Below are 25,187 nucleotides of genomic sequence, written 5' to 3' on the forward strand. Positions count from 1 at the left end.
CTCGTCTGCCTTCAGAAGCAAACTACACCAGATGGCGGGGTCATGGACTCGAACGGCCGTGCTGGCTTCCGGCTTGACGTTCTGATCTCAATTTTGAGCCTACCTCGTTGCTACATCTCCTTCCCCTTGAGGCTTCTGGCATGCTGCTCCTTTCCAAGTGTCAAACCAAAGCTAATCAACGGCCTTTGGCGTCCTGCCATGGCTTCCAGACCTGGATCTCTGCAGCCCCATCACCATCTCGGATCATCTCCGTTCTGATCTCGTTGGAAGACAAGAACAGGGACGTCCAAGACAGTATATATTGCCGCCATCACAGCTGTGAACTCTCTCAGAACTCGACGACAACTTCATATGTTGAGCACTATTACCTCTCAGTAACCGTACTGTCTGAGCAACCCTCGACTCGAGATTGTCCAACGATAAATCTGCTTAATCGCGACCTGCGTTACCTTTGACGACGTCAACCTCTCAGATTACACAATGGTTTTCAGCGGACCTGCTCCTGGAGCGGGCCCCAGCAAAAGGCCAGCGTCATGCATGCAGGACGATGTCACCGGCTGGGATAATGTTCCGGTGAGTGAGGCCGACATTGGAAACACATATGGAGCTGACTCATGTCCTACATAGCATATGGGTCTATCCATGCGTTCATCGATCAACATCCCTTATGCCCACTACGCCATGATCTATCTCGACAACATGGGCAGACTCAAGGTAACAGAGTCTCCATCAATCCAGGAGCAGAATGGGACCGTGTTCACCCCCGAAGTCCGTGAAAGATTCTTGGAAATACTCGGTGCCAAGATCGGGTATCAGCGCCCCATGATTCGAAGTATGTAGAACTTTGACACAAGTACGGTATTCCCGCTGATCTGGTTTGAACAGGGCTGTCAGGCGCCGGTGCAACTGCGTATGGCTATGATACTCAACAACAGCTGGGTCACTTGCCCTACCGTCAGAACAAGCGGCGCAGACATTCCCCAGCCCACTCAATGTACGGGGTGCCTCCATCCGTACAGTTTTCAGGCCCTGTTGAGGAAACGCCCTCTTGTGCATCAGTGGACATGGTCGGGCTCGAAATCGGTGACACTGCGAAAGTCCTCGACTACTATGAGAGATCCTTGAAGCATTTCCAGCAGCTCAACTGTCGCCAGATTGCAAAGGCATTCATCAAGTTCATCGAGCCAAGAAAGCAAGTCAAGCACCCCTACAATGGAGGAAAGCCCCCCGCGGGAGCCCCTCCAGGTAAGAAGGGCGACCCAGAAAAGACAAAGCCCGAATGGTGGCCCGCCGATGTGGTTCACAAGGAGCCTGACCATCTTCGAAAGGATCGTACGTGTACCTCCAATGTACATCTCCTGTGTCAATTGACTTGCTGACAATTTTAGAACGCCTGTCTCTATTGATTCATATTATCCGCAAGCTTGGAAGATTCGGCATTACCACGGATCAATTGCAGGAAATTGCCCACGACTGCAAGCGGCAGCTCAGAGGCCCACATAGACTTCAAATCTTGGACGAGGTCTTCAGAGTGAGAAGGATGGAAGAACGCTATGAAAGAGGAGAAGTTGGTATGTGCGGGCATCTTCTGTCCATGAATTTCATTTCGACAGCGGCTGACAATCCTCAGATGCCAACACAATCGTATACGTTGTCAACCGAGAGTCAAACCCTAAAGAGAAGGATGCTGAGTCCAATGTGGATCCGGACCAGAAAGCCGAACAAGAAGATGATAATGCGGATGAGGCACTGCCGATTCACCACTCTGAGATGAACACAACCAGCCTGATGTCGAGCTCAGTCGAACACATGACGATGGCGGCACCAAGCCGCCCAATGAATATGGGAGATGACAGAAACCAGTTGTTTCCTTTACCCGAGTCGTTGAGCTTCGGGGAGACGCCCCGGGATGATCGGACCTTCTTTCCCACAACATCTGAGTATACCGAAGATTACGCATCACAACAGATGCTGAGAACCCCTGCGACAACGGCACTTGTCAGCCCGAGTGAGACCCCTGCCGCTTTCGATTATTTGACGCAGCCACCCATCACCTCTTCCGCTCCGGAGCCGATTGCCCACCACCGTCAAGCACCCATGAATATGCAGCAATCGGCCAGCTTCGACCCTTGGACGCCTTCATTTCGACAGAATCTCTTCAATCCAATGGAATATGGCACTGCACCCAGTCACGCCATGTCTCAGCCTACTATGTCATATCAGCTTCCTATCACCCCGACGTCTCATCCCCAGGAAATGCCTCACATGACTCACGGCCTGCCGAACCTATCTCAGGACAGACCCACAAGCATGGACGGCATGAGCATGAGAGGTTCCTCTTTCCGCACAGGATCTTTGACTCATACTCGGGATCCATCACAGCAGGCCCCTCATTCTACCTGATTTGGCCACAAGCGCATAGGCCTGGACGGCTGAGCTTCTTCCTCAGTCCTTGACTTTGTTAATATTGCGGACTTAGCCATGGGCTCTGTTTCAATTCAAGCGGATGCTGGAGGCTCCGTGGTTTTATATGGCAGGTATCTGTCGATGAATTTCCAATTCCTCTTCGTCTCGTACATATACTTGTTGCTTGTTCCATGTTTGACTATGTTTTCCCACTTATACATACGTTCGAAAATTCTGTTGGCGATGACGCCGGATGGCGCGAGATGCAAATATGGGGTGATGTTCTTGTCTATTTGAGCTGTTTTTTAATTATGATTTTAGACAATCGGCAGCAAGGCGCTTGTGGCGAAGCTCGTTCTCTTTGGACGCCGATCGGCTGAATGAGAGGCAACGAGGCATGAGGGTGTTTTATTGTTATAGCAGCAATTGCTTTTTGGATTAGTTCTGTCGTTCAAAATAACAGTGACCATTGAATTCGAAAATATTTGGTTCTATGATTTTCGGCCTTGTGTAGTTTAAGAGTAGTCTATGGACGAATCTAAACGCGCGGCAAGTGGCGCTAGCACCTGATCAGTATTGACGCCGTCCCGCGGCTGCGAGAGTGCCTACAGAGAGCTCCATGAGCGACGGACGGCAACAAAGAACCCATATCGCCTCTCCCCACCGGTCTACGACGCCGAACAAACAAAAATGAACTGAGGATCCGACAGACACCATATTATTGAGCGAAAGGTCCCGTAACTGTTCATCAAGCGGGTTCGCGCCGCGATTCGATGGCCGTTGGCACGGAGGCCACAACTCCTCACGCCGCAAAGTCGAAGCATTCGGCCATCGGCGACCTCTGCGACGAGTCCAGCTATCAACAACCGCTACTCAGCAGTCTTATCTTCTTCCTTCGAACGCGTCCAGTCGAGGCCGTAAATTCGAGATATAAAGGTATTGCGTCATGGCTTTTCCCAGTTTGGAGTTCGATATGCGTGAGCACTTTGAGTTCTGGCATTATCTTCCCTCTTTGTTGTGTTGATTCGCAGTTGACGGTCTTTCTTATTAGCGTTCTCAAACTAACTGCGTTGTTACGCCCTGTCAACTCTTTATTGGAGGTCAGCTGTTTTAGGATACTTGATTCACCAGCTTCCTTTCCTTAGCTCATAAATCAACCCCCATCTCCGAAGCAGACGATAGACGAACAGACTACGACTTGGCATTCCTGGTGAAAAGGTCCTGAGTTCTGTCCTCCTCTCCACCATCACTTTTCTCAGAATGGGAGGCCCAGCGAACCCATTCGCTGGCCTCGCCCAGAAAGATGGAATGACAGCTCCGGCGAGTCGAGGACGCGGTGGATCATTCAGTCGGGCTACTCCCTACCAATCCAAATCAACCAATGTGCCTCGCGACGCCAGAACCCGTGGTCGAGGCCGAGGCGTCTCATCGGCAATGAGATCTCTCCGTGGTCACGGCCGAGGCGCTGGTCCCGCGACTAACACCTGGCGCAAACCGGACCCAAATGCGGCTCCCGCAGGAGCTGCCGCATCACCTTTCTCCCAGTTGAAGCAGAGCAAACCTTCTTCTTCTCCATTTGGTGGACAGGCTCCGCAGCAGAAAACGGCATTTCCTAGTGTCGCGAATGGCTCGTCCGGTGCGTTTGGGGCACCGTCTGGATTTGATGGGAGCATGGTCGATTCTAGTAGAGACCCTCGACTACGCTTTCCGTCCAATGGCATGAATGGCTCTGCTGTGCCAGTGGAAGACATGGCGGTTCTGAACAGTTACAATGACCGATATGAAAGGGTGAGACATTCTTTCACAGTGAATTTTCACCAGTGGTCAGGCATTCCGAACTGACAGCTTGCAGCTCAAGCTTGATAGGGCGAAGCAAAGGGAACAGGCAATCAAGAAAGGGCAGATGGCGGATCCTAATCAACCTACTTCCCTGAATCAAGCAATTACACCCGTTGGTACCTGCACGAGCATGTGTCCCGAGTTTGAGCGGGTTGAGCGCATCGTCCAGAAGATGGTAGACAAGAGCGAGAAGGTACAAACAGATGATCTCGCGATATGATCATCCAAGAACTAACTTTCTACAGTTTCTCCACCCTGCGACAAACACATTGCAGAATATGGAAACGAAAATGCTCAAGCGCTTCAGAAGATCAGCTGCCGGTTACGACGAACAACTTCCTTCTGATATTCGCACACCGAAGGCACTCCTTCAGTCAACCAATTATCTCATTCGACATGTCCTTGGTGGTTCTGAGCCTCTTGGTTTGATTCACAAGTTTGTCTGGGATCGGACGCGATCGATTCGTAACGATTTCTCCGTCCAGCAGCTCACCCAGGAGGACGACGTGAAGATAGCAGTCACATGCCTGGAGAGAATAGCCCGCTTCCACATAGTATCCCTTCACTTACTCTCTAGTCCTGCGAACGAAGAGCCTTTTGACCGCCACCAGGAACGAGAGCAACTCAACAATACCATGTTGTCGCTGATGTACTATTACGACGACAATCGAGGCCGCATCGCGTTTCCCAATGAAGACGAGTTCCGGGCTTATTACATTATCTTCTCCATTCACGACCAGCGACCGGATTTGGAAGCTCGTGTCCAGAAATGGCCTGCAGAGCTACGCAGTTCGCCTCGGGTTCAAGTAGCCCTTGAATTGTTCGCCGCTGCTGGCAATACGTGGGAGTATCAAGGCACCCTAGATGCCAAACGGCCCAACGCCATTGCACAGGGCTTCTACACACGCTTCTTCCACTTGGTTGATTCTCCAGCTGTGTCGTATCTGATGGCCTGTGTTGCCGAAACCTATTTCAACCACATGCGCCAAACGGCTATCCGTTCAATATGGAAAGGATACTGTCGTTATCCCGGGTCTCAACAGCACAAGAATGACGAGTGGACCGTCGACGAACTGACAAAAGTCTTACACTTTGATGATGACAGCCAAACAATCGAATTCTGTGAAGAGCAGGATCTACAGTTTGCTGAAAATGCTCATGGTAATCTCTATCTCAACTGGGGCAACCGTCCGGTTGACTCGATTGGTACGTGTGATCTTGACGACACTCTCGCCTTCTCCTTCGTTCATTGGCTCTGTTTCCCACTACCGGAATGGGGCAACTATATTACCCAACTTTCCAAAGTCGGCGATATCTGACTTCGACTGACACATTGAAACCATAGCCTTCCAGCCGTCTTCCGAACACTCATTCTCAGAAAAGTATGTCGAGTCGAAGCGAGCAGGCAGAAACATGGTTGCGATCATACTCGGCTTGAATATAAAAGAAGCGGCAACTCTAGGGATGATCGACAGCTCTCTTTTGCCGCAGCGCTCACTGGCACTTCCAGCCCCCGAGCTTGGAGCACCCACAGACGACGATGCCCTCTTTGTGAGCGACGACGACAATGAAATGCGACCGCCAATCATCCAAACAAACGGTAATGTCTTCCAAGGTGGTGTCTTTACTGAGTCGCCCGCATCAGCTTCAAGCCTGCGCAACGCATTCAAAGAACTTTCACAGAGTACAACAAATGCCGAGGCGACATCTACGCAAAGCATTTCTCCGAGTTCCTCGATTGCACAAGTGACCAGTACAGCCCAAACTTCCGAGCCGACCAAGACCTTTTCTTCTTTGTTCTCTGGCGCTAGGTCAGCCGGCGCTGCAACGGCGCCCACAGTTGCGCCTTCTAACCCATTTACCAGCATATCTTCGCCCTTTACGCCGTACAAGACGCCGGACACTGAGCAGAAAGCTCCAACTTTGCCTGCTGCGTCCAGTAGTCTGCAAACAGCCTCGATCTTTTCGACAGGAGCATATAATTCTATGCCAGGAAAGCCTGACACAACCTCTGCATCAACCACTCCTCAGTTCAAATTACCAAACCTCTTCCAACCTTCTACAGCACCTACCGCTTCACCATTCGGCCTCTCCCAAACATCGTCGATATTTAAACCTGACCAGGCTCCTGCCCCGACTGCTACCCAGCCGTCGACAAGCGTTTTTGATACTGGCAAGCCATCCTCTGCTCCTCAGGTTTCGAGTTCTGTCTCCAGTCTCGCTGGTCAGAATGTTCTGCCCGGAAGAGCGGAAGCTGAGAAACCTCAACCAAGTCTCTTTAAGCCTGCGGAGACCACGTCCGCACCATCTCCGTTTGCGCATGCAAGTAGCCTGTCCGCTCCAGCGAAGGAAGGTACGTTCTTCTGTCCTACGGCATCGTCCTGAGTATAGAATCATTGTGAATTCTAACGATCTCGACAGACTCAGCGGCAGCCGTCCATCCTGTTCAATCAACGAATTTTTTCTCATTTCAGAAGCCCGTGGAAATAAAGGCACCCGAACAAAAATCAGCCGACACGATTGAGAGTTTGAAGACTCCACAGGAGGCGGTTGTTCCGGAACATACTGCATCAGTAGACGAGCCTGTGCCGCCTCGTGTGGAAGATGTCGCTGAGCAGCAGCAGTTTCGTCCATTATTCGCAAAGCCTAGCTCACCTGAACCTGTCAGGACCACATCGCCTCCTCCTGCAGAACCTAGCACGTTAGCTGCTGTGCAAGAGAACGTTTCCGTCTCCGTTTCCCCTGAGCCGACCGCAAAGGAAGAAGAAGCCTCAGGTGAGTCGCACTCTGACCACATCCATTTATGTTGCTTTTACCTGCGGGTTTATCTGACATGCATATAGCATCTGCAGATGAACGACGCCTTGCGTGGCTAGAAACCCTGAAAGAAGCGGCTGATAAAAGGCGACAAACCTCGACAAGTCGCAAGCGCATTCTCCACGAAGAAGATGAACAAGAACTGAAACCGAGCGAGCCAAAGGCACCCAAAATAGCCAAACCTGAGGCTCCTACTCCACGCAAAGTATCTATGGCACTGTCTTCAATTAAACCTCTTCCCAAACTTCCCATCCTGGAACAGATTGAGGCCATGACAGCTCGGAAGCCTGCAAAGGAGGAGAAACCTGAAGTTCCAAAGCCGCGCCAAGTTGACGAAGATGAACTCCTCCTTTCCGCTGCCCGAATTGCCGCAGAATCACTCAGGAGCGGGCCGAGGCTTCTGGACCATTGGTCGACATACCCTGAGCCTCGAAGCTCCGTTTTCAGCCCGCGCAGCAGCTTATCATCTTCGCACTCTTTCTCCCGAAGTCAGTCGCCGAATTCATATCAAGTCAATGGGTACGATGTTGCTCTTGCGCCTGATAGAGACTTGGGACTCGGTCGTACCCTGTCTCGGACCGAACAGAGAATTCGCCTTACCGGGGGCAAAGGCCTAGCATATAAGCCGCTGAACTTCACACCGGAGAAGAAAAGCAAAGGGCCAGGCAAGAAATAGGAGATGTCATTAGGACTCGCCATCTCTTTCATAGTCTCCAAGGCTCATGTTTCGCCTTGCAACTTTGAAGCTTGAAAATGCCTGCTGAACAGCCCTTGGCGATCTTCTATTTTTCTGTATACTTTTTTTCTTTTCAGAGAATCATCTCAATTGCATTATGCGACGGCGTTGTCTGCGGGTTTTGGTCTTCTGATACTGTTACGGAACTCTAGTTCAGGGATGTATCTGCCACATTTTGGAGTTTAGCAGCCAGGCGCTGGAAGTGTGTTGTCGTACATAACTGCATCATCAGAATACCCTATATTCCTGGAATGAAATATTTGTTCAAGAACAGTGAAACACAAGACCTGAAAATTAACCAGATTGAGTGGATCAATAGCGATTGTGCTGGTGCCTCAGGTATCTCCGAGTCACATGATCTCATATTCGCTTTCCAATGGGCGGACATCTTGTAATAATTAAGAACTTCCAAAACAAAGCATATCTAAACTATTTTGCTGACTTAACTGCTCAGAAATGGACAGTTAGGTCAATAATTTTGCAAGATTCTCTCAACCAAGGTCCACGGTATTTTTCATGTTGGACTACTCCAACGGCATTGCGCCTCTTCCTCTCTGACCACCAGAAGTGCATGGTACCTCACCCCAGGCATCCCACTACCACCTCGGATCTGACCAGAGCCAGGAATGCAAACTTCTTGTGCTTAGCGCATGCATCTAGACATCAGCACCGAGGAATGCGAATCGCCACATTACAATTCGCCCCCAGGGTGGGCGACGTCGAGGGCAACATCAAAAGGGCCAACGAATTGCTGAACAGCGGCAACGTGATTGGCAGCGCTCAGGCCGGGATCGAGAGCCTGAAGCCTGACCTCCTGGTGTTGCCGGAACTGGCTCTGACGGGTGAGTAGATAGGAACAGGAGGCAGTAGTGGACTTCTAGTTGTGATGTCCTACCCGACCGGTAATGGTGACATGTTCTGTTTTACTAGGGTACAATTTCCCCTCGCTGGAAGCCATCCGCCCGTTCCTTGAGCCAGCGGGGAAGGGCGTGTCGGCTGCGTGGGCCCGGGAGACGGCTACGCGCCTCAGGTGTAAGGTGTGCGTGGGCTATCCCGAGATTGAAATCGAGAGGGTCACCGCCGCAGCAGCGGGTGGGGAACGTAGCGCGCAACTGCAGGAGAAATGCTACAATTCCTTGCTTGTTGTGGATGAGGAGGGGGAGGTGCTGCTGAACTACCGCAAGACGTTCCTCTTCTGCACGGACGAGACGTGGGCAGCCGAAGGCACGGCGGAGCGAGGCTTCCACGAGCTCGTCTTCAACTCTGGGGTTCCAGGACTGACGTCTAGAATGGCTACGTCGTTTGGGATATGTATGGATATCAACCCTTATAAATTCGAGGCGCCCTTCACGGCTTGGGAGTTTGCGAATCGGGTCCTCGACTCCAAGTCCCAGCTGGTAATTCTGTCGATGGCCTGGACGACGTTTATGAGCCGAGAGGAGCTTGATGCGCTGGCGCATAAGCCGGACTTGGATACGTTTAATTACTGGATACAGCGATTCTGGCCTCTAGTCAAGGAGAAGATGCGGCACGATGTTGATATAGGGTTTGATGACCATGAAGCCGAATGTGCAAAAGAGAAGAAGATTGTCATTGTCTTTGGGAATAGGTGTGGAGAGGAGGGATCGGTGCGCTATGCGGGGACGAGTGCGATTGTCGCTATTACGCAGCGCCCGCGGGTGTTGCAGGATGGCGAGGCTGGGGAGGAGTTACCGTTCGATGTGAAGATCCTTTGCTGGGATATGCTGGGTGCGACGACCGAGGGTATCTGCTTTGCTGATACTACAGCGGATCCGAAGACGGTGTTTGGATTGGTTAAGGCGTCGCAGAAGTGAGGTCTGCAGCTTCTTTTGGTGTTTCAGAGCATACAGTCTGGGGTATTTTGATGGTGTACTTGATGAGACATCTACTCTTGAACAATGGTAAGGAAGACTTCGACATGGGTCAAACAGAGAATTGCTGCCATCTGGTTTCCAGACTCTGGCTGCTCGATGTGTTGGAATGCTTGATATAATTGCAGAACTGTCCAAATCTACGCAATAATACCTGGATTTCTGATTCTCTGATGTGAAGCAGTCTGATCTTGATAGTGTTAATCTTGCCACAGTCGGCAACAATCATGTGAATGGTTAATAAACATCCTCCTCCTTGATCCATGTGACGATGGAAGCGCCCATTCCTAGACCTCTAATATGGGAATCTATCGCTTTGTAGATTCTAGACAAGCATGCGCGAGCAATTCATCTACATCAGCCCCCGGAAGAGAACAAATACCTACCCGCTGATGCGAGACTGGCGTCCCATACCCTACTTGGACGGACACAGATGGCCTATCTCATGACCGACTGATCAGCAATCCATCAGATGGTCGGTTATCAAGCCAAACAAGGGAGGCGTACTATAAAATGCAACCTTCAGATGGAAGCTAGAGCAGATTGATCTTCGGGAGTAAGCTTGAAGACTTTGATCGACACTGCGGAAAGACCATCCGCTTTAAGTGGGAAAGTTTGGTTGCAATGCGGATGTGCATGTGACACTGAAGGTCAGATGGAGTCTCATTTGAGGCAGAATAATGAAACTGACTACTCCGTAGGTATTCGCAGTTAGACAATAGTCGAACAAGTCAATAAAGGCATCGCAAGCCGGCATGAGCCATAGATATCAGGTGAAGCAAGTTCGGATTGTGTATCGGAGGATCTGCAACTACGCAGCGTCGGTCGAGAGACCCTCAGAGACATGGCATGGCATGGCATGCATCAGCGTACATCCCGCTACTGTACGATGGCGCTCTCCAGATGGACCGTGCTCCCCCAGGAGGAGCCTAAAGGAGGGTCGGCCCGACCGGGATGAGCACTGAAGGAGAGAGGGTACTCCGTACTCAAGGTAGTCTTCGAGGCCAATAGTGGTCGTTGAAAACAGTTACGAGTCAGTGAATTCCGCTAACTCTGGTGGATGAGGCGTGGTATCCTCCATGAAGTGCTCATATGTCCGGTGGATAGTCAGGGAACTTGCACGCAATCATTTTTCAGTTGTTTTGACTTGTTATCATGCTGATTTGGCGATAAATACCTTAACAAAAGGGTTGAAGAGTCACACGTGATCCCGGGTCAACCCCTCCTCCGGCAACCGCTCAGGGCAATCCGCGCAACCAATCAGCGATGAGAAAAGGGACATCGGCTGAGGAGGGGGCACGGGATTGGAGCACATGACATCCAAAAAGAAAGAGGGAGGGTAGTATGAAGGAGATAGTGGGAGAGACATTGAATGCCAGACATGAGGTAACTCACCTTCATTCATAGCGTGGGAAGAAAAGTTCTGATGATGATATAGTCGAGGTGCAGCAACGGAGTTGTTGCTTCCGGCCCATGTCAGGTGACTTTTCTACGCTTCTGGTCGCTACTCCTCGCCGTACCACCGCCGCCTCGACTCTCTGCTCCATTATTGTCCCTCGCCACGTGAGCGCTTCTCTCTACTACTCGACTCTACTCCTCCAAATATCCCTTCTTTCTATTGTAAAAGCCGCCACTTCTTTCTGTTCGTTTTCTATTCCGGTCCGGCCGTTGTCTTTACATTGGACGTTTCGATATTGACTCTTTCCTCGCGATCAAATTTGATTCTTGGTCTTCGCGATCGAACTACGATATACCTGCCTCTTGTTGTTGCCCGTGGCAGGTGACTTGCTGTCAGGTGATAGACAGACCATCCCAAGGTACAGAGAGCTCTCTCCTTCTATTCGCGACCTCTATCTTTCATTGCATCTTCCCTCTGCCATACTCCACTATTTCAGGAGCTTCCATAAGGCCTCAGAAGCATCTCACCATGCCCTTCTCTGGACCTCTGCCTGGTCCGTCGTGAGCCGGACGAGGTTGATTCTGTGATGCTATTCTCTCTTCCCCTGTTACCTCGGTCGCAGAGCCGTCATGACGCGTTTCTGATGTCGACAATGTGACCATGAGTGTTTGTTTTTGATTGATGCTTTGCGCATCAACTGTCTTCTCAGCGCATATTGATTCCACAAATCTAACTGTATCTTGCATGTTCCTGGGATTTGGTAGTCATCTAATGTCTGTTTTGATGCTATGGTGCGGAGATCAGCGCGTCCAGCCTTACGCGTCTTGGTTATATTCACTTCTCACTTCTTAGCACATCAATATTTTTTTTTTTTTTTTTGGTGAATGTTTACTCGCGAGAAAATTATCTCTATTCTTCCTCACTGCCCTGCATTCCTTGTTTTCCTGACTGTTACACTCATTTCTTTACTGGGCTTGCCGACTCACCAAAACTGGACCACAGGGAAGTTTCTAATGCTATACCTTTGATAGCTGGCTGAGGAAACTTGTTCTCGAATCAATACATCTGCTCTGCCTAACGGGTTGGTTTGGTCCTGGATACGCACTGTCATGGCCGTCGCTGACTCGGCCAACCTGCAGGGTGACCGCCTCACATCCTACATCATGTCTGATCAGTCGTTGGGTGCCTCGGATGGCAATATCACCAACAAGCGAAAGCGCGAAGGTGATGACAGCACGGGCCCGGATCCTCAGCGCCTGAACCGCTCTTCCAATGGAAGTACTGGCAGCATCACTGCCCCTGATGCTCAGAACAACTTCGCACACAGCTCTCTCGCTTCTTATGATGCTCACGGTCTCCCTACTTCTACTTCGGAGCTCAACATCGACCAGCAAATCCTCCAACATGTCGGACCGCAGAACGGTATCTCCGATGAGAATGCTCTCACTGCCAAAGCCGCATTGGCCGCGCACAATCCTCAAAACAAATATCCTCCTCCCCCCGAACCTTCTTTCGACGCCAATAATCTCGCTCACGGATTGACATTCGGCGATGATATGGGTCAGGCTATGGGCCCTACTCATGGACACAATTCGACCGCCGCGGCTGTCTACGCCGCTCGTGAAGCCCAGAGTATGAACCAGAAACCGTCTGTTGGCTCTCCTGAGTGGCATCAAATTCGCAAGAACAATCACAAAGAGGGTAAGTTGCGGGAGTCTTTTCATAAGGTGAAGCCATCTGATCCGATTCTAGTGGAACGTCGGCGTCGTGAAGCTATAAACGAGGGTATTAATCAGTTAGCGCGTCTGGTCCCCAACTGTGACAAGAACAAAGGCGCCATCCTACAGCGCACAATCGAGTACATCTGCCAGCTACACGATGAGAAGAAAACAATGAGCGAACGGTGGGAGCAAAACAACATGACTACAAGCCATGCTATCAACGAGATCAGTGCTCAGAATTCCAAGTTGAAATTAGAAGTCAACCGTCGTGGGGATATCGCACAGAAGTGGCTTCAGCGCTGTCGCGACGCAGGTCTCGAATTCGACGACTACAACGACGCCGAAGAGCTCGAGCCTCTCGAGGTCGACCAAGGCCAGGTCTGAAGTCTGAATTGCGTTTCTGGGTAGATGACTTTTCCCTCGGTCGATTTTCCCTTTGCTCTCTATCTCATGGTCATACATGTGCTACGATCTGTTCTTGTTCGGAGGCTGAGATTCCAACATACCCGCTCTTTCTTCTCCGTTGGTTCGTTTTCTGTTTCATTTCATTCTCACAAGCCCGGCGAGAAAGCACCGTGATTTCGGCCCGGTTGCAGGCGCCACATTGATCTTTTTCTGATGCCTTCCATCAAGTCACCGCCTCTGGAAGAAGACAGGTGACCAATGATCTACAACCTTAATTTGTCGAGCCCGGAGTCGTTTCCCCGGTGTTTTCGTGATTTCTCGTTTCTGTTGTCTGCCTTCTTCCCAGTATCTTTCACTCTGTATGTTATTTTTTCTATCTTAAGGGTCGGCGAAACCAGGGTTGGGAATGGAGCCTGCGATATCGCGTTATGGGAATTGCAATTCGATCTCTCAGATTTACACTGGGCCATTTCGTAGTTTGATGTTGTTTTTCCGAAAGCCAGATAACAAAGCACTGTTCGTGGAGGATTTGGTTCCCTCGTCGTCATTTATGAGCTTGGCACATGATGCAATTGCAAGGGTAGTCACGAGAATCTGTTGCTTTCACTGATCAGAAGAAAACCTCAAAATGTTTCATATTGTCCAGATATATACAGAGAAGAGAAAGTAGAGGCGCTTATGAGATGCAGACCGGGCACTGCAAATACCATGCCCAAAACCTACTGCTCTTCCGCGACAAACTGAGAACGTAGTAACAGCGGCTGAGAGAGCAAGAGAAAAGACGAAGACAGGACCTTCCGGCTAACCTACTCGGACCATCCCCACCGCCACTCGATAGTCTGCGATCTACAGATTCGACGAAGCGGTAACAGACGACCCAGAGCTGCACCCGACATTCTTCACCGTAAGGGTAGCGCCGGACTGGCCGGTCACCCTCACGTCAACGGTATCCGTTCCAAACCCACTGCTATTCTCGAAGAAGTTGTAGTAGGTTCTCGTGGTCGCCTGCCAGGTGCTCCCGCCGTCGGTGCTGACCTCGAGCTTCTCGACGGGCTCGTTGGCGTTGACGACCTGCATGGAGAACCAGTAGGCGGAGGTCCCCTCCTTGTTCTTGAGGACGAGGGGCGAGTCGATGTCACAGGAGACGTAGGACCAGGTGATGTCGATAACGCCCTTGGAGATGTCGGCTAGCTCGGCGAAGGCGTTCTGGAAGAGGTCGAGGTGGTTGGATTCGCATTCGGGGCATTGGTCGACGATCTGGGTGAGGTTAGCTGGGGAGGTTGTATGATGGATGGGGGAAGAGAACGTACCATGGCTTTGATGGAGTTGCCGTTGGGTCCTGTCACGGAGACACAGGCGCCGCATTGGGCGGCGTCGTCCCAGCGGGCGGCTGAGAGGGCGGTTCCGAAGAGGCCGGAGGGAAGCGTGTAGCCGGCGAACGAGCAGGTTCCTCCGGAGACGTTGCCGCCGTAGAAGGTGGCTTTGCCGGAGTTGGAGGAGCCTGATGAGGAGCTGCTGCTGGAGGATGCGGCAGCGGTGGTGGTGCTAGGAGCGGCTGTCGTAGGCTCAGCTTTGGTAGCTGAGGAGACGGCAACGACGGCATTGGCTGTAGAAACAATGACTTGTTCCTCGGTAGAGGAAGAAGTGGGCAGAGCGGATGTCGTAGGCTCAGCTTTGGTAGCTGAGGAGACGGCAACGACGGCATTGGCTGTAGGAACAATGACTTGTTCCTGGGTAGAGGAAGAAGTGGGTAGAGTGGATGTCGTTGACGACGAGGAAGAGGAAGCAGCGGGAACCACAACAGCCTCGTGCGTCTCTACAGGGGTGGTCTCGGCGACAGTAGGCACAGTGGCAGCAGCAGAAGTGCTGTCGACAACCACGGGCGAGGTGGACTGGGATGGAGCCTGTGAGGTCACAGTGGCCGTCAAGGTGGTGGTCGAAGACGAGGAGATAGTCGTCGTGGGCTTCACCAAGGGAGTCGCGGACGAAGTGGCTTCAGCAGTCACTGTGATGTAGTAGACGCTCATGGTGTATCCAGGAGGACACTGAGCTTGAGCGCGCTGGAAGAGAGGGCTTGCAGAAACCGATGCGGCCGCGCCCAGAGCGGCAACGCCGAGAGTGGTGAGACGCTGATATCTCATTGTTGGATGTCGATATGTCTTGAAGACGATGAAGCTAGAATGGAAGAAAAGAGTGTAGGGTCTGTGCTGGACTGCTGTTCAGACGCAAAAGAGTGACTGGAGACTCTGCTCCTGTTGCAAGTAATGAATGGACACCCGGTCTCGGATCCCAGGAATGAATGTAGTTGCTGTTCCAGACAGAGAACTCAAAGAGTGACTTGAAGAGATGTACAAAGAAAGAGAGCAAGGAGAAGAGAGAGAAAAGGATATCAATCCAGAAGAAAAGGAGGGACAGGAAAGTCCTCCATGGGCTGAGTGACCGGTCATCTTGCCCGAGAGTCATTCGACGGGATTGTGAGACAATAATCTAACGCAATATAATGAAATGAACCATCCAGGGAGAATGCAGGCCATTAGCGCCAAACGTTTAATGAATCGGAAGCCCTAAAAGACCCAGGCATTTGTCGGGTTGGAAGCCACTGCTCGCTAGCGAAATGAGATCGCAAAGTCTGAAACGTCCGGCGTGGATCGCAAGCAACGAAGCTCACAAAGCTGTTGAAGCTCGCAATTCCGGAGCCCATCCGATGGAAGAGCAGGTGAACGGCCCGTTATTTCGCTGGTTGCATCGCATCGACCATTTTCTCCGCAGTCTTAGCCTTCGGGTCCTCGGGCAATGCGAAATTAAACGACTGGTCTAGCCCCATCGCAGACAATAAGCACCAAGGACTCAAGGAGCCCAAGGATGACAGGATCCGGTGGAGACAGCAGCAGTCACAGAGCATGTAATTATTACTGCGTTCAAGTGGCACTGATGATCTGATCTGGTCTCTGGAGGAGCATCAAGAGACATATTTGACATCCTCATGTGTACCGGTCAACGACTCGACGAGGTCTCGATGTGATGCCAATTCGTCTGATTTAGATCAGAGGTCAGCCGAGATGCATCATCCATTTGCACCAAAACTTCACTGATAAGGACTCTTCTCGGCGAAAGAACGAGTGGGTCGTCTAACTCGTGTCACTCAAAGCGACTGAGCTGCTTTCCTTGGGACGGTAGCCAATCGAGTGCACTCTGCGTCGCGAAGACACCGCTTGTCTTGTCTACTGCTTGTGCTGGTATGGTTCTCTTTCACCATTCACTAGATGAGTCTGGAAAGATCGAAGTGAAGCCTGGAACCTTACCACCAAGCAATTCGTCATGAACAGGTAAATTGAAGGTATTCATGAGATTTCACCCTATGCCAGTACGACCTTCACCAGACTCTTGCCGCCTCTATGTCGAAAGATATTGAGCCCGCGCAGTCAATATGACCTTTTCTAGGCTAAAGAGAGATTGACTGGGGGATCTGGGCTCTCTGGGTGATTTGTATCAAGGCATTCGTGGTCAAGCCAGAGGATAATGAATACTAACCGACCATTGGTGCCTGCATCTCAAGGGCAATAGTATCCTCAGAGCCTAATTTGATTGTGAGTTCCGTCGCTATCCCTATCTACCTGTCTGTTTACTCAACCATTCCCCATACTCTCTAACACCGTCTCGAACAGACGTGAACTGACCTCGAAACCCTATCCGCCGCAACCCCGAAACATCCGAACAAGTAGAACTCTGGTATCGTCCCTTGAGATGTTCCGGGAACGGTATATATTCAATACGGCCCTTGACGCCAGTGACCTCCAGGACAGCATTCGCCGCATCGACGAACGTATCCGCGCGTCCCTTGCCAAGGTCAAAAATCCCCGAGAACGACGGGTTCTCCAGAAAGAACATGTTGACTTTGACCACGTCGCCGACATAGACAAAGTCCCGCTCCTGCATCCCGGCCTTGTACCCATCGTACTCCCCAAACAGCTTGACCACGCCGTCCTGCCGCAATTGCTGGTGCATCTGGTACACGATGCTTGCCATGGGCCCCTTGTGCTGCTCCCGGGGCCCGTAGACGTTGAAGTACCTGAGTCCGACGACTTGCGATGTTGCGTTGCCCCTGCGGCCCTCGATATACTGGTCGAAGAGCATTTTCGAGTAGGCATATACGTTGAGCGGGGATGTTGCTCTGGTGCTGTTCTCCGGTAGAGGGCCAGAGGTGCTGTTGCTGCCGTAGACGGCAGCAGAAGAGGCGTAGATAAGTCGTGTGTCGTGACGCTGGCAATAGTGGAACAATTCCTTTGAGAAAGTGAAGTTGACATCAAGCATGTATTTCCCGTTTGTCTCTGTCGTCGACGAGCAAGCCCCGTTGTGGAAGATCACACTTGGAGGAGGCGTGAGGCTGTCGTTGGCGATGGCTTGCCGGAATTCGTTCACGTCGAGGTAGTCTGCGATCTCACAGTCTGCGATATTGATGAATTTGGATCCGTCAGTCATGTCATCGACGACGATGATGTCCTTTCGGCCGCGCTCGTTAAGTGCTTTGACAATGTTGGAGCCGATGAACCCTGCTCCGCCGGTGACGACAATCATGTTGACTCTCTTCTTGTCTTCTGTTGATGAAGGGTTTCCTTTAGCTTTGAGGATGATACTGAGACTCAGCAGGTGCGACTCGGTGTGCAATCAGGCGAGTCAACGAGTGATCTTATACGCCCTTGATTGTGATGAGAGAAACTCGCAGGCTACGTGGCTCCATATAGACACGTCGGCTGTTGACTGTCTACCGGTATCGGTGATTACCGAAAGGTCGATCCGTGTGTCTCTACATAGAGCATCCTGGCTGATTCAATGTTGTCATATGTATTCTTTTCTCCGGACCGGCGAGCTTACCGATTCTACAGTAAGGCACTTCTTTGTGTGACGTGAATATCGTATATTGTTTATTCCTCATTATTCACGAAGTTTATCACTCCCATCTTTGCCTTATTGGGATCATACAGTGCCTGGAAAACGGTAAGATCCCCCGTCCCCCCGTTCTGAATGGATATCCCGGCTCCCGCACCGATATATAAGGCCGAACCGAGGGCTACCTTCTCCATGCGATGTCCTGCCCGAATCTCCCCACAGCCGTGGATGCAGATCACCAGACTTGGCCCATCCATCGGATAGAATTGTACCTCCGCGTCTGGCGAGAACAGGTCCGTTTTCGTGACGTCAAATTCCTCCGCGGCGGATTGGTACAGCACTGAGGATACCGCACCCTTGGCAGACCGCACGTAAGGATTTACTGGGAACACTCTAGGCTTCAACGGGGCCCGGTAAGAATACGAGAGCATCGGAATGAACGTATGAAGGTCCTTCGTCTTGTTAGTGAATCCGCCACGGACCGTATTCGCGGATGAGGCCATACATTCAACGACGTCTAAAGGGCGGCGATGGGGGAAGTCCCTTACATGTTAGCACATTTAGGGTATAATTGTGAGGGGCGTAATCAACAAGCACGAGAATGACATACCGCCACTCAGATATGCGTGTGGCTCTCCAGGCGGCACGAATACTGCTTCACCAGGCGTCAGGGAGACGTAATTCATGAAGAAGACCGCAAAGAGGCCCACGTCCTCGGGGTATTGTTGATGAAGGCGAGCGATCAAAGCAGTGGAGACTTGCAGACCAGGGGCAATGCACCTGTCGTCATGATCCCCGCGAGGTATGAGACTCATAAGTTCCCTTGTGCATGCGATGATTTGCTCCCGAGGCGAATGAAGCAATGCCTCCCAAGTCCGCCTGAGAGCAGATTCCTCTTTAGCTGGATCTCTCTGATCTTGACTTGCGAGGATTATGCACTCGTCTGCTGTCATACCTACAATACGGCGCAAGGGAGCAATATGGATCAGAAACAGTGCAATCTCTTGAAGAGGACGAAAGCCACACAGAGCCTCGAAGGGTGTTATCGCGACGGCCATTTCTGGCTTGTGGTTTGCATCTGTGTTTTTGAGTCAGCAAAGGTAGTCTCCCAAGAGGATGCGAGAAGAGTAAACGGAAATGAGCATGGTTGCTCACCTGGATAGGTGACTGGGTCGCATTTATGAAGCTGTTGAGCAAGCTGTTTATCTGGGTGTGCCTGGATGCAGATGGCTTTCCCAATTGACAGAACCTTCAACATGAATGGCAGTTCAACAGTCTCCCGCAATGAGATCCCTGTTCGAACATCCTGGGAGGATAGGAGAGTATGAGTCCCCATCCAGAGTTCTGCATACGGTATATCTTGGTCAATCTTATGCTCTTTGTTTCCAGCCGCAGAGAGTCGGGCGACTAATGATCTCGTTCCAATCTTGCCTAATGGTACGAAGAGTCAGTAGACTATAAACCATAAACTACGGTTCTCACAGAGCATGGCCTACCCCAGTCATTATTCGTAACACCTACAAAGATGACGAGAGTCAGGATATTGTAGCAGACCAGCAGTTGACTCGGAGAAGGTTCATTCCACTAACCGCATTGTAGCTGTATCAGGGAATTTGCGTGGTCTTGGGCTGTCTGCATGGTCCCTTACAAAGTGATTCTCAGTCGACGCAAAATTGACAAAATACTGTCACGGGTAATTATATGAAATCTAAATCTGCTTCTCGACTATGATATTATCACATTACTCTGCTCTTGTGTCTTGCTCTGGCGGCTCGGATATCGATCCATGGCTCACCATCTCATGCTAGCTGATGCGACCTGTGTGACGTGTCCCACCCAGACCGCTGGAGAGATCCATTTCAAGGGATGTCGATGAGAGGTCGGGACCAATCTATTTGCACTCAAGAGTTTGGTCTCTGCCAATGAAGAGGCAGTCTTCAGCTATCCAGCCTCGATTGCTGCCCCCTGCTCATGCAGGATGTATGTGACCATATAAACTTCTGTCTTCGCTACACAGGAATTGAGGAGCTCGCGTCTTATGACTCGACAATACCGTGAGATATTATTCACAACACCAGACTTAGCGGCATATGTGGGCGTCGGTGCCAGCAATTCATGCAGATAAGCTGGGGACAGCCAATATCGGTGTGTGGTGTATGTGCAACGTACCACTAAGAAGACTTGTCGGCGTCTACGGAGTACATTATATCCCCATCTTAGGCGCCCTTTTTCCCATGACCTGCACGACCTGAATGGGAAATACACGTTTTTTGATTCACCATGCACATCTGTCAGGCCAGCGACTCCGTGGACGTCGAAAGTCTCGTGGTAGCGGGAGACCTGATACTAGATCAGTATATCTCTGGCACCGTTCGTCGAAATGCCCCAGAGGCCGACGTACCTGTCGTGGAGCAGGAAGAAACAGAATACTTCCCCGGCGGAGCGGCAAACGTCGCGATGAATCTTGCCGCACTGGGTACGGCAGTTGTCCTGGTCGGAGCTGTCGGGGACGACGAAGAGGGAAAACGCCTGCTTTCCCTTTTGACCAGCGCAAATGTGGATGTCTCCGGAGTCCAGGTCATCGCCGACAGGCCAACCTGCCGCAAGACCCGCATCATCGGCAATGGAAGACACCTCGTCCGTCTGGACAGAGAAGTTGTGATTCCCATAGGGGAAGAGCAACAACGAGCCGCTCTGGATTCCGTTCGTCGGTATTTGCCCCGTGCACGGGGTATGGTCTGCTCGGACTATAACAAAGGGTTCCTATGCGAGTCCGTTCTAAGATCTCTGCTCCATGAGGCTGTCTCCCTGGACAGGAAGGTCATCGTGGATCCGAAGATTGGCGATTGCAGCCGGTATGCGGGGGCAACAGTCCTCATGCCCAACCTGAACGAGCTGCGGCTGCTATCCGGGCTTCCTGTCGTTTCCCCCACCGATATTGATGCTGCTGCACGGGCTGTTCTGACCAAGGCTCACCCGGAAGCTTTGCTGGTCACTCGTGGCGCTGATGGGATAGTCCTCTATGAATCGAACGGGAAGTCGTCCGCAATCCCAGGCAAAGCTTCTACCGCACGCGATGTTAGTGGCGCAGGAGACAGTTGCGCCGCTGCATTCGCCTGGGCCTATCTCGTGTGCGGGCAATCCTTGGAAGCAGCTGCCGAACTGGCAAATAATGCAGGTAGCATCGCAGTGACGAGGCTGGGGACCACTATCGTCGCAAAGAGCGAGCTGCTAGAGGCACCCTGCAGCGGAGGGTCGTGGAAGCCAGAGGAGGCGCTACAGAACGGGCGTAAGATTGTGAGTCTCGATGAATGTCTCACTAGTCTCAACACGACCCGTGGTGACGGCCAGATTGTATTCACAAACGGCTGCTTTGACCTACTCCACGCAGGACATATCGAATATCTCCAGAAAGCCAAGGCCTTGGGAAAGTTGCTGGTAGTGGGACTCAACTCGGACGCGTCCGTAAGACGATCGAAAGGACACAAGCGACCTATTGCACCCCTCTCCCAGCGAGCTGCGATGCTGGCCGCACTGAGTTGCGTTGATTATGTCGTTCAGTTTGAGGACGACACTCCTTTGTCTCTCATTGAGACAATTCGACCCGATATTCTCGTCAAAGGAAATGACTATTTGCCCCATCAGGTTGTAGGACGCGACGCTGTCCTGGAAACTGGGGGGAGACTGGAACTGGTACCTTTCAGCACACAGGTGTCCACTTCAGCTGTGATTCAGAAAATAGTCGACCGCTACCGAGAAGACTAAAAATAGTGGGTGGATTTGAAGGTGGCACTTTGATCTACCTCTCATGTTCTCGTAAGCTGTCACGCCTCTCTTCGTGGATGCAGCCACAGGTATCTTCCCCAGGCAGATATCAAACCGCCAATAATGGGACTTATACTTTATTCTGGATAGTATTCATAGACTCCCTTCACGGGACTCACGGTCCAGGCAGTGCTTTTGGGCTGTTTCTGCGCCGTAGACAATCTATTGAGGTGGAAAATGGTAAGAGCGCGACCTCTTTTGGGCGGTTTGGCAATTGTAGTCTATTGAGTGGTCACTGAAAACTCGATGAGACAACTTCATCCATCGAAAAAGTGGCAATGAACATGACGAGAGCGATCTACCCGTCAAGTGTCTATCTAAGGGTAGTCTTGCGCCAGCGTGGAGGGATGATATAAGAAAGGGTATAGATCAGAAAGAGAACAGTAGTTGGCAGATAAGCAAAGCATCTCGAAAGGATTTCGTCAAAAAATTCAGAACGGTCATTTGGAATCCCACATGATTTCGTTCAATTTCAAGAGTGCATCGGCGCTGGCTTTCTTCGCAGCCATGAAATCTTCCCGATTATCAGCCCCGCGAGGTCCTCTGAGAATTTCTGAGAAACAAAGGTCAATAAGGACCTTGAGCTCATCATAGGTGAACGGTTCGCCATTGCCTGCAGCCAATGCCTTTTCGCCCTGCGTAGCGAACAGCTCCTTTTCGTCTTTGGCGTACTCCAATGTTTTTTCCGCACCATCCAGGAACCAGTCAAGGAATTTGGCACTACGCGGAAGTGCAACGACCTGGTGAGGATGCTCTGGTTCCTGTGTTGTGGGATCCTGGGCTTGTTCTGTTGTCGGGTCAATAACTATATTCTTGAGGTTCTGCTGTAAAACGAGGACGTCAAGTTGCAGTCGCAAGGCTCCATTCTCATTCATGGCTCCAATGTGACGTGCAGATGAGACGAATGCTTGATCAATAAATCGAGCAAGACCCGAGGTGATGAACCAATGTTCAGCGGGGCCGAGATATGACAAAATGTTCGTATCAAAGGCGATTAAGTCATTATTCAGCTCGAGGATCGTGGGAGACGCGGCTGTCGGCTGATGTACAAGGATATGCCACCAATTCATGTTCGAATTCGGTGATGGTGTGGTGGGTTCCGAATTGCGGTTGCTGGGGGGGTTGGGGCCAGCCATTGTCCGAGTCAGCATGTGAATGACACCGCATCGAATATCAATGTGAAGAGCAAAGAGCGCGGTCGAGGCCAGATTACACAGCGACTGAAGAGTGTTATCGAACGCGTTGGCCGTTTCATGATTCAGCGGCAGATACACTGCCTGACTTATGCTGTCACGCTTCGATCTCATGGCTCCAATCAGGGTCCACCGACGTGGAGGTGCTCGAGTCTCAGACTGTGGCTGCCGCGACTCTGAGGGTGTGATCCGGCGCAGCTTGGTAAGGTGACTTGCAAGCCATTGCTGAAAAAGCATCAGCCCGGTCTCAAAAGGTAATGGATCAGACTGAGCTTGGGACAAATATTACCATGCTATTGTAAAGAAGCGACAGTGCTACCACTGTTTTGGGATCGGATATAATGTCGTACGGCTCTAATGACACCTCGTCTGTGCGTTTGAGCAGAAGATCAATTTCCTAGGATAATCAGCAGCTGATCCAACGTTCGAAGATGGGCAGAAGAGGGGAAAGCATATACCTTATCGATCAGTTCCTTCTTAGTGTCTGCTGTCCCCTCCCAGAGTTCCCGAACTGTATCATGGATGTCACCAGATTCGGCAAACTCTGCTGCGGCCTTGAGGCGAACTTGACCGTGATTGCGAGGCGAGACTTTCGTGACAATAGCTGGAGAAATGTATGAGCCCCTGGACTATCAACTTGGAAGGTAGTGGTTCTTCCAACCTTTGTACCACCCACAGCATTTGTCATAGTAGGTCACAATCTGGGTGATTAGAAGCTGTGTGAATGCTTGATCGTGCGGAATGCTGGACAGCATTTTACTGAACTCCCAAATAATTGACATGAATTTGACCGTTCCCTGTTGTACTTGAGATTAGGGAGGATCAAAATTAATTGTATGAAGACGCCAGGTACTTGCCTTGAAAACTGGTCGAGGGGAGGACATTGACCATTGAGGGTCTTCCGTGAACGCATCTGGTGCGATGAAACTAAGAGTACAGAGATCCGTGACTGTCTCGTCCAGTTGGGGAAGGAAGACGTTGACGAGGAAGTCATCCAGAAAGGACGTCAAAGTGCTCAGAGCAATGTCCGCATCCACAGGCACTATGTCCTTCAATCGTTGTATGAAGGATAACGAAGGCGGAAGAAGAAGACTCATATTGAACACGCTGGGTTCAATGAGTATCTTATGACCGGTTCCTGAATTCCCTTGCCCGTCTCGTGAACTGTCCGTCGTTGTGAATTTCTGCCTGGTTTTCGACACTAAACCAGGAACCGAGGTTTTGAGGATCTCATCCAACTCGTCTTGCTCCGCTTGCATTTCCGTGCTTTGCTCTGTTTCGGAGAGTTTAAACAATTTCTGCAAAGTGTCAACCAGTTTCAGCCTTGGCTAAACGTGTCCTAAGCAGACGCACCTTGTTCTTATCCCTGTGGCCAGAGTAGATATGACGTTTGGCATCGGCTCCTTCTTCCCTCAATCGGAAGGAGGACTCTCCATCGGTGGCCAAGTAATCGTGCAATAGGGAACGAATCTATAGAAATTGTGAGCTAGACGGCATTAAGAGGGCGTAAGCCGAATCCAGAAAGACCACCAACCTCACTCTGATAGAGCTTCCACAACTCTTTGAACCCACCTGTGAGTGAACTGTTCTTGGGAATACCCTCGCGCTCCACAATTCCAGCAATGGCGTCGTGGAGGACACGATGACCTTCGGCAATAGCTTCAAACTTGGCATATAGTGTCCACAAAAACTCTGTCAAGACATGTCCCCGTTTCTCAATGGCCTCTGTTGGCAGACCAGTCTTGCTATCCTGAGATGCGAGGCCCCGGGCCAAATTAGAATGACGCGCGTCGACTTCTGCATTCGTCTTATCGACTACGGCAAATAGCTCAACTGGAAGTCGTTGTTCGATGCGGTCAACCGCTATGTCCAAATGGCCCATTTTGTTCAGCGCCTCAATTAATAGTCGGATATAGTAAAATGTGTCAGCCTCCGGATTTCGAGAGGCGTCCTCCACCAGGGGCGTGGAAGCGTCCAGCTTCCCAAGAAAGGCGTAGACGGGTTTTTCCCAGGTTGCTACTCCAGTCCAGCTGGAGGCGTTTGCGGTGCCAACTTCTCCCTCCGGCG

General features: G+C 51.1%; 7 protein-coding genes across 7 annotated transcripts; 5 read left to right on the forward strand and 2 right to left on the reverse strand.

Moving 5' to 3' along the window:
- Window positions 1-480: 480 nt before the first annotated feature.
- CDV56_100443 (uncharacterized protein) lies at window positions 481-2,403 on the forward strand (the record flags this gene model as incomplete). Its single annotated transcript, XM_026754062.1, has 5 exons — window positions 481-573; window positions 628-832; window positions 886-1,332; window positions 1,389-1,571; window positions 1,631-2,403. 5 exons carry the CDS (start codon window positions 481-483, stop codon window positions 2,401-2,403), a joined length of 1,701 nt encoding a protein of 566 aa, XP_026612045.1.
- A 1,263-nt stretch (window positions 2,404-3,666) lies between these two features.
- CDV56_100922 (putative leucine permease transcriptional regulator (SAC3)) lies at window positions 3,667-7,738 on the forward strand (the record flags this gene model as incomplete). The annotated part of the gene is made up of 6 exons (XM_026754541.1): window positions 3,667-4,194; window positions 4,259-4,438; window positions 4,491-5,451; window positions 5,591-6,598; window positions 6,667-7,020; window positions 7,089-7,738. The coding sequence occupies 6 exons, from the start codon at window positions 3,667-3,669 to the stop codon at window positions 7,736-7,738; spliced, it is 3,681 nt and encodes a 1,226-aa protein (XP_026612046.1).
- A 736-nt stretch (window positions 7,739-8,474) lies between these two features.
- CDV56_101648 (putative protein N-terminal asparagine amidohydrolase) lies at window positions 8,475-9,633 on the forward strand (the record flags this gene model as incomplete). Its single annotated transcript, XM_026755267.1, has 2 exons — window positions 8,475-8,640; window positions 8,729-9,633. The coding sequence occupies 2 exons, from the start codon at window positions 8,475-8,477 to the stop codon at window positions 9,631-9,633; spliced, it is 1,071 nt and encodes a 356-aa protein (XP_026612047.1).
- A 2,565-nt stretch (window positions 9,634-12,198) lies between these two features.
- CDV56_102165 (putative HLH DNA binding protein (Penr2)) lies at window positions 12,199-13,194 on the forward strand (the record flags this gene model as incomplete). Its single annotated transcript, XM_026755784.1, has 2 exons — window positions 12,199-12,790; window positions 12,842-13,194. The coding sequence occupies 2 exons, from the start codon at window positions 12,199-12,201 to the stop codon at window positions 13,192-13,194; spliced, it is 945 nt and encodes a 314-aa protein (XP_026612048.1).
- Window positions 13,195-14,061: 867 nt separating this feature from the next.
- CDV56_102402 (putative extracellular cellulase CelA/allergen Asp F7-like) lies at window positions 14,062-15,356 on the reverse strand (the record flags this gene model as incomplete). The annotated part of the gene is made up of 2 exons (XM_026756021.1): window positions 14,062-14,472; window positions 14,526-15,356. The coding sequence occupies 2 exons, from the start codon at window positions 15,354-15,356 to the stop codon at window positions 14,062-14,064; spliced, it is 1,242 nt and encodes a 413-aa protein (XP_026612049.1).
- A 1,385-nt stretch (window positions 15,357-16,741) lies between these two features.
- Window positions 16,742-19,740, reverse strand: CDV56_102751 (uncharacterized protein; the record flags this gene model as incomplete). Its single annotated transcript, XM_026756370.1, has 7 exons — window positions 16,742-16,791; window positions 16,893-17,848; window positions 18,196-18,619; window positions 18,713-19,180; window positions 19,258-19,533; window positions 19,599-19,619; window positions 19,692-19,740. The coding sequence occupies 7 exons, from the start codon at window positions 19,738-19,740 to the stop codon at window positions 16,742-16,744; spliced, it is 2,244 nt and encodes a 747-aa protein (XP_026612050.1).
- A 642-nt stretch (window positions 19,741-20,382) lies between these two features.
- Window positions 20,383-21,867, forward strand: CDV56_103185 (uncharacterized protein; the record flags this gene model as incomplete). The annotated part of the gene is made up of 1 exon (XM_026756804.1): window positions 20,383-21,867. One exon carries the CDS (start codon window positions 20,383-20,385, stop codon window positions 21,865-21,867), a length of 1,485 nt encoding a protein of 494 aa, XP_026612051.1.
- Between the last annotated feature and the right edge of the window lie 3,320 nt (window positions 21,868-25,187).

This window comes from Aspergillus thermomutatus (assembly GCF_002237265.1).
Source record: "Aspergillus thermomutatus strain HMR AF 39 chromosome Unknown NODE_191, whole genome shotgun sequence".
NCBI classification, from domain to species: Eukaryota; Fungi; Ascomycota; class Eurotiomycetes; order Eurotiales; family Aspergillaceae; genus Aspergillus; species Aspergillus thermomutatus.